At 36.1% G+C, this 13428-nt stretch overlaps 1 protein-coding gene across 1 annotated transcript; it reads right to left on the bottom strand.

Annotated features, from left to right (window-relative positions):
- Positions 1–303: 303 nt before the first annotated feature.
- LOC113335550 (protein DETOXIFICATION 33-like) lies at positions 304–1495 on the bottom strand. Its single transcript, XM_026581586.1, has 5 exons — positions 1245–1495; positions 949–1035; positions 762–818; positions 486–657; positions 304–339 (listed from the first exon to the last, which is right to left on the bottom strand). Exons 1-5 carry the CDS (start codon positions 1493–1495, stop codon positions 304–306), a joined length of 603 nt encoding a protein of 200 aa, XP_026437371.1.
- Positions 1496–13428: the final 11933 nt, after the last annotated feature.

Below are 13428 nucleotides of genomic sequence, written 5' to 3'. Positions count from 1 at the left end.
TCACCTCTTTGTCCCAGTCTGCACGCCAACACATGATTAAGAGAACGATTGTTTGAAGACCCATCCCAATTTGTGCTCCAACCCAAAGTCCCTTCATTCGTATAAATTACACCCAATGAATATCAACTTGAAAATACAATGCTAGCATCTTAAGAAAAAACAGATATACAAACTTGAAGATAAAGATTTTAGTTAAGTGACCGTCCAAGTACGAGCTTACCTCTAGTCCCCAACCTAATCTGAATGCCAAACAGATTCCGAGGGGCATCCCAATGAAATAGTAGGTTACGATATTTACGTAGGCTATCTGAGCTTGCCAACCAACTCCAATGGCCATACCTGTTAATTAAATACATACAGATTTTATCATCGGCTTTTCCGCATTCATCATTGAGGTTCAGAATTCGAAAATACGAACCTGTTAAAACGGGTTGGATGCCGCAGAGGATGATTGAGATGCATAAATACACAACTAGATTGCTAACTTCTTTCATAACAATCTTGTCATCTGTAAAGAGTTTTGAGAAATCATTTCTCGTTGTCCAAATTAGGATAGCGAAAGCAGTCTGGGTGACTAGAGAAATTGAGGCTGTAACCCAAACAGAGAATTTCGCAGCTGCTGCATTTCCTGCTCCCAGTTCATTCGAGACTCTAACGCTGACAATGATACAAAAGAAATGAATAACACTAAACGCAGATAGATATCATCTGAAAGTGTGAAGCCGTACTCCATCAATAAAGTTCTAGCTCATAACAAATACCTGACAGCAGCAATATAACCAAGTGGTACCATAAATATCCATCCTTCGACATTCATACTACAAACGAGAAAAAGGAAAACATTCAATAAGATCTTATCTAGTAATGGAACAATGAAGATCCAAAGAATACAATGTTCTTTACCACTCAATTTCACTTGTTATATTTATCATCCATTAGAATACATACCAGATAGAAGCAGCATCAACTTTAACTTCAGCATTTTTTAGTAATCCAGCAAACACAATTAGAATCATAAATGACCAATACTCCAAGCTGTAATAACAAAACCCACTTCGATCAGAATTAATACGAATGTGCAACGGTTTGTAATTTGGGCTCTCCCTTGAAACTACTTGATCAAACAACCAAACAATAAAAGTTGGACGTGCTAAATTGCTAATCTTGAGCCAAAAGATTGTATTTTGAACAAAATTCAAGCAAAACGAGCTTCTGATCACAAACTAGAGAGGGAGAATACTAACCAGAGCATGACTGCTGAAGACAGAGATAACCAAAGAAAATCAGGCAATTCAGTAAAAGCCAACCATGAAAAACCACTCCAAGAATCCTCGCAACTTCCAGAGACAATATAAGCATATTGCAGAATGACAACCAAGAACCATGAAAAATTCAAAGAAACTGCTGCTCCAACTAAACCCCATCTCGTAACACAAAACCAACTTAATGGTACATGAATGACTAAAACTCCAAATGACATCCAAGCTAATGGCATTACTTTGGTCTGGGCTTGTAAAAATTTTTGCATAGGAAAATTTAACGCATACATATATATTTGCGGTATCATCCATATAGAATATTTACCAGCTAATACTGCCGTCTCTCTTTTCTGGCCTAAAATTAATAGAATATGTGTTGCAAATACTGAGATTAGTGTTAATGGTAATGCTGTTCCAAGCAGAATCACCCATGATCGTTGTAAGTATATCCCTAGCATTGTTGGTTTTCCTGCTCCATATGCTTGGCCGCATAACGTTCCTAATGCACTTCCCATACCCAACTGCAAAAACAAAACAAAACAAAACTCGTCAACACCAAATTCTTTATTAACGATGAAAAAAAAATATTATGAGAGAGAGCCAGATTCTTTATAGATCAAAAGAGTAAAATGCCATAGGGAGAGAGAGATTGGAGAGAGTGATAGACAGATAGAAAGAGTACCATGATGCCATAGGTGAGACCAGAAATGACCAAGTTCTGGAGAGCAAAAGCAGCAAGTTGAACGGTACCAACATGACCAACCCATGTTTGAGTAATGAAACCAAGAGAGAATTGAAATATCGCAGTTAAAATGCATGGTCCTGCTATGCCCCACACCACCTTATTTTCTTCCCAAACTTTTCGACACAAGGATGATACTTGACAAGAACCATTTCTCTTTTTGTTTGCTAAATGATGAGGAACTGAGTAGTTTGAAGTTGAATCAACCATGGCAGATATCTGTATGACTGTATGTCCCTATGGCTTACAACCAAGTTTGTATTTATTTGACAGAGAAAGTAGAAAGAGAAGGTCTACTACACTGTCTTAATCACGTGTCATTGTGTCCTATAATATAAATATAAATACAAATCTAACGCTGTGTTTTCTGATAAAAAATAAAAGTTTAATGTTTTGAAGCATCGGATGCGATTCACACACAATCATATATGCATTTTCACGTGTTTTCCCTGTTTTTTTTGGTTTGGGAAATCAAAAATGTCAGGAAATGATCTTTGAATCACAAATCTGTTTTGCAAGATCCCAATGGATAAAAAAAAAATCAGAAAGTATCCGCAGAAAATCGAATCCTGATCGTTTATGTCAGGATACTATACCACCTAAAATACAAAACCATTGAGTTGTTAGATAATTGGAGCATGGAAAGTATGCGTAGTTGCCTTGCGTACCCTCCTCTCTTTACTTACCTGCATGTGCGAACTTTAATTAAGAACCTGTTATAAATGTTGACTGTTATATGTCTTACTCACCATCTAAGTGTCAACCAGTGGAGGTTATAGTTTGTTAGGAATAATATGAACTTAACACGTGTAATAGTACGTGTCATTCCATTTTGTATTCATCCATCTGATTAGCCGAGTAAAATGTATCAAAGGGACTACGGATGAATAACATTTCTCTTCCATTTTCCTAACACAGCTATTTCATATTTTATAGAGTGGTATATATACGTACTTGGATTAAAAATGCATATTACTAGAACTAATAGTAATTAATATACCACTTGGTTATTAGATGTGTTCCTCCGTGATTGATTAGCTATCACTAAAACCACTTTAGTTAAGTGTACCTATGAAGACTTTGGTATTCTCCTTAACGAAATGGAAGCCAAAAAAAAAAAGAATTGGATACGTTTCAATGAATACTCCAATCCAATGCTTAGGAATTGTTAACCGAAATTCTGGCATGCAAGTTTTTCTCACTTACTCAAAACCATTAAACTGCTCAGGTGTGATAATTCCCCCTCTTTAACACAAAAAAGCTTAATTGAAATCCTTACTCTTTTTTCCGCTCACCAAACTGAAAATGGTTAATCAAACGGATAAGGGACTGAAATGTTAAACAAAATATGAATTGTTTAGTTAAGAAATATAAATAAGGACTGAAATGTTAAACAAAATATGAATTGTTTAGTTAAGAAATATAAATAAGGACTGAAATGTTTAACGAAATAGGAATTTAAAAATAATTATATATAAAACAGTATATTTACATAAATGCCATTATTATAAGAATAAAGATAAATATTTTAAAACTTCGTATCTTCCAAATGGTGAGTTGGATTTTTGTGAATTTTATATATTTCTAAAGCTCTTTCAGTCACCCACGCAATGAGTATAAACAACCATATCAAATTTTTATTTTTTAATATATTTATTGTTCTCCAAAAAAATAGTTATAATTTAAAGGTAAACTACTTATGTATTTTTTATATGTTTCCTATAAAATGCTTAAATACTTCACTTGATATACTACAAAATTACTTAGAAGAATCTATAGAATTTAGTTTCGATACGAAAGACTACCTCTGTTCCATTAAAAGTGATATTTTATTTTTTCTTTCTATTTTTACCTAATATTAGGCAAAATTGAAAAGTAAAATAAAGGTACCACATTTCAGAAATGGAATGAAAAAATTCATGTTACCGACTGCATCTCACGTGCTCACTACATGTGTCCGGTGAACCGTGCATGATTTTGTAAAGAAAAACAGTAAACTTATTGTCAGCTTACATAACGCATGGAAAAAATTAAATTTTGCATGGTGACTCTACCGTTTTTTTTTTTCAATCGGTAAAGGTAAAAGATTTTATAGAAGGCCTACCAGAGGTAAGCGAAGAGGGCTCGAAAGAGCATACAAACCCAAGAACTAAAGATCAAAAGAGCCTCGAGAAAAAAGAGACAAACCATCCCAAAAGAGAAAAACTTGGAACACTAAGTTATAAAGAAACTGTCTCATTGGCAAACACATAATCTAAAGAAGTTCCTTTCAGCTCTACAGAATTGGTGCACCAAAAATACACTTGCATCTTGAAATTTTTGATGATTGAATCAGTAGTTGAAGCGTGGTCGAAGACGACAACATTCCTCGACTTCCAAATGCACCAGCATACCACTGCTGGGATCAGGGGACATAATTTCTTTCTGATAGGATGCACTAGTTTGAACTTCCAACTTCTAATGATTGCATTAATGCAATTAGGCATTGGCCAAAAAGCACCAAAAACGTTCCTGAAATAAACCCATACTTGCAGCAAACTTACAGTGGAAAAGAAGGTGAGAAACTGATTCTCCATATTTGCAGCAGAGAAGACAACCATTGACGATTAGCTTCCCCTTTGTACGAAGAAGATCATAGTTGCTAGGCTCTTATGGTAAACAAGCCAAAGAAAGAAACCCACACGATGAGGCCAAGATTTCGACCATAAGCGAAGATTTAAAATATGAAGCTCATGTTCCTTAGCGAGATTAGCATAGCTGGACTTCACAGAAAATCTTCCTGATTTATCGATACACCACTTCAACTTATCGATACACCACTTCAACTTATCAAGCTCCGTAGACAAACAAATAAGTTCTAACTTCTATGCCCGCCCTATAGTTTATAACGTAGTGCAACAACTAATTGTCTTCATAGACTCGTTTTTGAAAGAAATTACTTTTTTGATTCTAGGACATAATTACACAAAAACTAAATAAAAAATAAACAAAAATAATAAGAATCCATCAAAGACTAGTTGCCGAAAGAAATTACTTTTTCATTCTAGGGGGTCGGAACCCAACCAGTATTAATGCTTCCGATCAACTTGTTGTAAACAAAAAAAAAAAAAAACCTATTATAAGGTCTCCAAGAAAAGAGCTTTTAGGACTTCTAACGATTCAAAATTTCAAATATCTTGTAATGAAGATAAGAGGATCTAATTCATAAGAAAAATACTAAAATACTCTTAACCTATTATATACTGAAACCTAAAACTAATTTGTTTTCATTCCTCTCTTTTTAACTCTTCCATTTTCTTCTTCCCATCAGCCGTTGGATTTAGTCGGTGATAGAAGTTAGGGTTTTGGTAAACTTCTAACTTAATTAAACTTCTTCCTAAAGTTTAGAAATTAACTTTTGGGCCAAGTTAGGGAATCTTGTTTCCAGAGTAATTTTCTTAAGGGCCAAGTTTGTGTTCTCTATATATAGGATTAGAATTAGAGTTGTAGAGATCAATCCAACCTAGAAGAATGGTAAATCCTTGTGCTTAGGATTTTGGTCTCTTTGTTAGGGAGGATCGTGTGCTACCGTGGAGGTCAATGTCGGTGTGAGAAAAAAACTTGTAGAGAGAGGTTTTTGGTGTTCTAGTGTTTAGGGTTTGGGGCTTTTCCCTAAAACAAGATTCTAGTGTTTCCATGTTTCTCCTCTGTTCGTAGCAACTGTGAAGAAGGTGTAGAAGAGAAGACATGAGGCTGATTTGGGGAATGGTTAGATAATTGGTTTCTTCGATGGTGTTCTCGGGTATGTCTTGTTAAATCTTTGGTTCTTATCTTAGTTGCGGAAAGAGCATGTAATGGTCTTTTATTAATGGAAGTTTTGCTGGTGGTGTTGGCCGTGGATGCAGCCTGTAAAGGTGAACCACGTATATCTTGTGTTGGGGTTGTGTGCTTCTTTATCTTATGTCTATTTCTTATTATTTCTCTTATGTTTGGTTCAAATCGCCAATTGCCCTTTGTGATCCTGATTTCCGCTGCTCTCAGGGTGCGAATTTTTCCAACAATTGGTATCAGAGCCAAGGACGGGCTGGTGTGATAGAACTTGGAATTGAATGATGGTTTATTGTTCGGGTGGAGAAATATTTTTGAAGATAATGTTTCAACCGATGTTTACAAAAAGATGGGTTTGTGATGTGATTTACAAACTAGAGGTTCAACTTGGTAGAAGTGTATGTTCTTTGTTTGGTTTTATGATGTAGTATGGGATACAGAATAAAACTGAAGGAGGTGGAATACATATATACTTCTTGGAGAGTGTTAGTAATCATACACTATAAAGAATGGGTTACAAAGTTTGAAGAAATGATGGGGTTGTGAAGTCTCATGTAGAAGAAGGACCACAAATTCTTCGAAGTTATGCACGAGATGTTATAAATTTATTTTCTGAAATATATGTTAAAGTATTCTTTATGGCTTGCACGTAATATCAAGAATGTGCCATATCTCGGAATCATGTACCACAGTAATATGGGCATTAACATGGTACATATTTTTAGCGAGTATGTTGGGTGTCATAGTGGTAAAAGTATGTCAGATCGGTGATGGCTTTGAGAACCGCTTAAAGGATTAAGCCTGTTAATCACAGTCGAGATGTCTGCTGGTTTGTTTCAGATACACGGTAATCATGACATGTGCTGGAGTATGATATTGAAGCTAATTCTTCCTTTCTGAGTTAGAGTCCAATATGTTGTTAGCTTACTGGTTAGGTGGAGCTAGCATTGATTCTTCTGAATAGTTCTCTTGGTGATCAATGGTGGAGTCTGTGCAAGGATTCGTTGATGGTGATTGAAGATTTTCATGGTGTTTGTGAAACATGATCAATTTCACAAGTGTTCTTCTAATAGAAGATGGGTTGAAGATTTTTTATCAACGTCAGATGGTTTTATGAAGATGGAAGTTCGGGTTTGAGGTTCAGAGTAATTCTACGGGTATATAAAGATAGTGCGCAATCGTATAAAAGTGATTCTTTATTTGATCGTCTCATGCTTGAAAGCATGATCCGAGGTGGAGAATTGTTGGATTTAGTCGGTGGTAGAAGTTAGGGTTTTGGTAAACTTCTAACTTAATTAAACTTCTTCCTAAAGTTCAGGAATTAACTTTTGGGTCAAGTTAGGGAAACTTGTTTTCGAAGTAATTTTCCTAAGGGCCAAGTTTGTGTTCTTTATATATAGGATTAGAATTAGAGTTGTAAAGATCAATCCAACCTAGAAGAATGGTAAATCCTTGTGCTTAGGATTTTGGTATCTTTTTTAGGGAGGATCGTGTGCTACCGTGGAGGTCAATATCGATGTGAGAGAAAAACTTGTAGAGAGAGGTTTTTGGTGTTATAGTGTTTAGGGTTTGGGGCTTTTCCCTAAACCAAGATTCTAGTGTTTCCATGTTTCTCATATGTTCGTAGCAGCTGTGAAGAAGGTGTGGAAGAGAAGACATGAGGATGATTTGGGGAATGGTTCGAGAATTGGTTTTTATGGTTTCTTCGATGGTGTTCTCGGGTATGTCTTGTTTACTCTTTGGTTCTTATCTTAGTTGCTGAAAGAGCATGTAATGGTCTTTGATTAATGGAAGTTTTTCTGGTGGTGTTGGCCGTGGATGTAGCCTGTAAAGGTGAACCACGTATATTTTGTGTTGTTGTTGTGTGCTTCTTTATCTTCTGTCTATTTCTTATTATTTATCTTATGTTTGGTTCAAATCACCAATTGCCCTTTGTGATCCTGATTTCCGCTGCTTTCGGGGTGCGAATTTTTCTAACAATTGGTATTAAAGCCAAGGACGGGATGGTGTGATTCAACTTGGGATTGAATGATGGTTTATTGTTCGGGTGGAGAAATATTTTTGAAGATAATGTTTCAACCTGTGTTTACACAAAGATGGGTGTGATGTGATTTACAAACTGGAGGTTCAACTTGGTAGAAGTGTATGTTCTTTGTTTGGTTTTATGATGTACTATGGTATGCAGAATAAAACTGAAGGAGTTGGAATACATATATACTTCTTGGAGAGTGTTAGTAATCATACACTATAAAGAATGGGTTACAAAGTTTGAAGAAAGGATGGGGCTGTGAAATCTCATGTAGAAGAAGGACCACCAATTCTTCGAAATTATGCACGAGATGTTATAGATTTATTTTTTTAAATATATGTTAAATTATTCTTGATGGCTTACACGTAATATCAAGAATGTGACAGATCTCGGAAGCATGTACCACAGTAATATGGGCATTAACATGGTACATATTTTAAGCGAGTATGTTGGGTGTGATAGTGGTAAAAGTATGTCAGATCGGTGATGGATTTGAGAATCTCTTAAAGGATTAAGCCTGTTAATCACAGTGGAGATGTCTGATGGTTTGTTTCAGATACACGGTAATCATGACATGTGATGGAGTATGATATTGAAGCTAATTCTTCCTTTCTGAGTTAGAGTCCAATATGTTGTTAGCTTACTAGTTAGGTGGAGCTAGCAGTGATTCTTCTGAATGGTTCTCTTGGTGATCAATGGTGGAGTCTATGCAAGGATTCGTTGATGGTGATTGAAGATTTTCATGGTGTTTGTGAAACATGATCAATTTCACAAGTGTTCTTCTAATAGAAGATGGTTTGAAGATTTTTTATCAACGTCATATGGTTTTATGAAGATGGAAGTTCGGGTTTGAGCTTCAGAGTAATTCTACGGGTATATAAAGATAGTGCGCAATCGTATAAAAGTGATTCTTTGTTTGATCGACTCATGCTTGAAAGCATGATCCGAGGTGGAGAATTGTTGGATTTAGTCGGTGGTAGAAGTTAGGGTTTTGCTAAACTTCTAACTTAATTAAACTTCTTCCTAAAGTTTAGGAATTAACTTTTGGGTCAAGTTAGGGAAACTTGTTTCCAAAGTAATTTTCCTAAGGGCCAAGTTTGTGTTCTCTATATATAGGATTAGAATTAGAGTTGTAGAGATCAATCCAACCTAGAAGAATGGTAAATCCTTTTGCTTAGGATTTTGGTCTCTTTGTTAGGGAAGATCGTGTGCTACCGTGGAGGTCAATATCGATGTGAGAGAAAAACTTGTAGAGAGAGGTTTTTGGTGTTCTAGTGTTTAGGGTTTGGGGATTTGCCCTAAACCAAGATTCTAGTGTTTCCATGTTTCTCATCTGTTCGTAGAAGCTGTGAAGAAGGTGTGGAAGAGAAGACATGAGGATGATTTGGGGAATGGTTAGAGAATTGGTTTCTATGGTTTCTTTCGATGAAGTTCTCGGGTATGTCTTGTCAACTCTTTGGTTCTTATCTTAGTTGCTGAAAGAGCATGTAATGGTCTTTGATTAATGGAAGTTTTTCTGGTGGTGTTGGCCGTGGATGTAGCCTGTAATGGTGAACCACGTATATCTTGTGTTGTGGTTGTGTGCTTTTTTATCTTCTGTCTATTTATTATTATTTCTCTTATGTTTGGTTCAAATCACCAATTGCCCTTTGTGATCCTGATTTCCGCTGCTTTCGGGATGCGAATTTTCCCAACAATTGGTATCAGAGCCAAAAACGGGCTGATGTGATTGAACTTGGAATTGAATGATGGTTTATTGTTCGGTGGAGAAATATTTTTGAAGATAATTTTTCAACGTGTGTTTACACAAAGATGGGTTTGTGATGTGATTTACAAACTGGAGGTTCAACTTGGTAGAAGTGTATGTTCTTTGTTTGGTTTTATGATGTAGTATCGGATGCATAATAAAACTGAAGGAGGTGGAATACATATATACTTCTTGGAGAGTGTTAGTAATCATACACTATAAAGAATGGGTTAAAAAGTTTGAAGAAAGGATGTGGTTGTGAAGCCTAATGTAGAAGAAGGACCACCAATTCTTCGAAGTTATGCACGAGATGTTATAGATTTATTTTCTAAAATCTATGTTAGAGTATTCTTGATGGCTTGAATGTAATATCAAGAATGTGCCAGATCTCGGAAGCATGTACCACAGTAATATGGGAGTTCACATGGTACATATTTTAAGCGAGTATGTTGGGTGTGATAGTGGTAAAAGTATGTCAGATTGGTGATGGCTTTGAGAATCGCTTAAAGGATTAAGCCTGTTAATCACAGTGGAGATGTCTGATGTTTTGTTTCAGATACACGGTAATCATGACATGTGCTGGAGTATGATATGAAGCTAATTCTTCCTTTCTGAGTTAGAGTCCAATATGTTGTTAGCTTACTGGTTAGGTAAAGCTAACGGTGATTCTTCTGAATGGTTCCCTTGTTGATCAATGGTGGAGTCTATGAAAGGATTCGTTGATGGTGATTGAAGATTTATATGGTGCTTGTGTTCACAAGTGTTCTTCTAATAGAAGATGGTTTGAAGATTTTTTATCAACGTCATATGGTTTTATGAAGATGGAAGTTCGGGTTTGTGCTTCAGAGTAATTCTACGGGTATATAAAGATAGTGCGCAATCGTATAAAAGTGATTCTTTGTTTGATCGACTCATGCTTGAAAGCATGATCCGAGGTGGAGAATTGTTGGATTTAGTCGGTGGCAGAAGTTAGGGTTTTGGTAAACTTCTAACTTAATTAAACTTCTTCCTAAAGTTTAGCAATAAACTTTTGGGTCAAGTTAGGGAAACTTGTTTCCAAAGTAATTTTCCTAAGGGCCAAGTTTGTGTTATCTATATATAGGATTAGAATTAGAGTTGTAGAGACCAATCCAACCTAGAAGAATGGTAAATCCTTGTGCTTAGGATTTTGGTCTCTTTGTTAGGGAGGATCTTGTGCTACCGTGGAGGTCAATATCTATGTGAGAGAAAAACTTGTAGAGAGAGGTTTTTGGTGTTCTAGTGTTTAGGGTTTGGGGCTTTGCCCGAAACCAAGATTCTAGTGTTTCCATGTTTCTCATCTGTTCGTAGCAGCTGTGAAGAAGGTGTGGAAGAGAAGACATGAGGCTGATTTTGGGAATGGTTAGAGAATTGGTTTCTATGGTTTCTTTCGATGGTGTTCTCGGGTATGTCTTGTTAACTCTTTGGTTCTTATCTTAGTTACTGAAAGAGCATGAAATGGTCTTTGATTAATGGAAGTTTTTCTGGTGGTGTTGGCCGTGGATGTAGCCTGTAATGGTGAACCACGTATATCTTGTGTTGTGGTTGTGTGCTTCTTTATCTTCTGTCTATTTCTTATTATTTCTCTTATGTTTGGTTCAAATCACCAATTTCCCTTTGTGATCCTGATTTCTGCTGCTTGCGGGGTGCGAATTTTCCCAACAATTGGTATCAGAGCCAAGAACGGGCTGATGTGATTGAACTTGGAATTGAATGATGGTTTATTGTTCGGGTGGAGAAATATTTTTGAAGATAATGTTTCAACGTGTGTTTACACAAAGATGGGTTTGTGATGTGATTTACAAACTGGAGGTTCAACTTGGTAGAAGTGTATGTTCTTTGTTTGGTTTTATGATGTAGTATCGGATGCATAATAAAACTGAAGGAGGTGGAATACATATATACTTCTTGGAGAGTGTTAGTAATCATACACTATAAAGAATGGGTTACAAAGTTTGAAGAAAGGATGGGGTTGTGAAGCCTCATGTAGAAGAAGGAGCACCAATTCTTCGAAGTTATGCACGAGATGTTATAGATTTATTTTCTAAAATCTATGTTAAAGTATTCTTGATGGCTTGCATGTAATATCAAGAATGTGCCAGATCTCGGAAGCATGTACCACAGTAATATGGGAGTTCACATGGTACATATTTTAAGCGAGTATGTTGGGTGTGATAGTGGTAAAAGTATGTCAGATTGTTGATGGCTTTGAGAATCGCTTAAAGGATTAAGCCTGTTAATCACAATGGAGATGTCTGATGTTTTGTTTCAGATACACGGTAATCATGACATGTGCTGGAGTATGATATGAAGCTAATTCTTCCTTTCTGAGTTAGAGTCCAATATGTTGTTAGCTTACTGGTTAGGTGAAGCTAACGGTGATTCTTCTAAATGGTTCCCTTGTTGATCAATAGTGGAGTCTGTGCAAGGATTCGTTGATGGTGATTGAAGATTTATATGGTGCTTGTGAAACATGATCAATTTCACAAGTGTTCTTCTAATAGAAGATGATTTGAAGATTTTTTTATCAACGGCATGGTATTTTGGTCGAAAAGATGGTTCTATGAAGATGGAAGTTCGGGTTTGAGCTTCAGGGTAATTCTACGGGTATACAGAGATGGTGCGCAATCGTATAAAGGTGATTCTTTGTTTGATCGTCTCATGCTTGAAAGCATGATCCGAGGTGGAGAATTGTTGGATTTAGTCGGTGGTAGAATTTAGGGTTTTGGTAAACTTATAACTTAATTAAACTTCTTCCTAAAGTTTAGGAATTAACTTAGGGAAACTTGTTTCCAAAGTAATTTTCCTAAGGTCCAAGTTTGTGTTCTCTATATATAGGATTAGAATTAGAGTTGTGGAGATCAATCTAACCTAGAAGAATGGTAAATCCTTGTGCTTAGGATTTTGGTCTGTTTGTTAGGGAGGATCGTGTGCTACCGTGGAGGTCAATATCGGTGTGAGAGAAAAAATTGTAGAGAGAGGTTTTTGGTGTTCTAGTGTTTAGGGTTTGGGGATTTGCTAGTGTTTCCATGTTTCTTCTCTGTTCGTAGCAGCTGTGAAGAAGGTGTAGAAGAGAAGACATGAGGCTGATTTGGGGAATGGTTAGAGAATTGGTTTTTATGGTTTCTTCGATGGTGTTCTCGGGTATGTCTTGTTAACTCTTTGGGGAAAGAGCATGTAATGGTCTTTGATTAATGGGGAAAGAGCATGTAATGGTCTTTGATTAATGGAATTTTTTCTGGTGGTGTTGGCCGTGGATGTAGCCTGTAAAGGTGAACCATGTATATCTTGTGATGTGGTTGTGTGCTTCTTTATCTTCTGTATATTTCTTATTATTTATCTTACGTTTGGTTCAAATCACCAATTGCACTTTGTGATCCTGATTTCCACTGCGCTCGGAGTACTAATTTTCCCAACATCACCTCCATCGCCTATTTCTTCGATTAATCGTCAATTCTCAAAATAATTCTTTATCGATTAACATCATTTAATCTAGCCGCAATGACTTCAATAAAGTAAAAATAAAAAACCCATCTCATTTCATTGGTTTTAATGCATGGATAAGTGGAATCGATCAAATTGGGTTTTAAGAAAAACAGTTTCAAACAGTTTTGAAACCGTTTTTTTTTTAAACCTAAGTGAAACCGTTTTTTTTTTAAACAGTAGTAAATAAAGATGTCGGTGGTTGTCTTAAAAAATAGTAAATCAAAATGTCGGTGGAATCGTACTGCAACAAAAATATAGAAAACGCAGTAGAGTGTGCCTAAGTTCATATTCTGATATAAAGAGGTTCCTCAAACGGATTAGCAAACTACATTTGAAATTC

The sequence above is a fragment of the Papaver somniferum genome, unplaced genomic scaffold (genome assembly GCF_003573695.1).
Source record: "Papaver somniferum cultivar HN1 unplaced genomic scaffold, ASM357369v1 unplaced-scaffold_15, whole genome shotgun sequence".
NCBI classification, from domain to species: Eukaryota; Viridiplantae; Streptophyta; class Magnoliopsida; order Ranunculales; family Papaveraceae; genus Papaver; species Papaver somniferum.
Note: the sequence above shows the minus strand (reverse complement) of the source record. Positions and strands in the feature narration are given on the sequence as shown.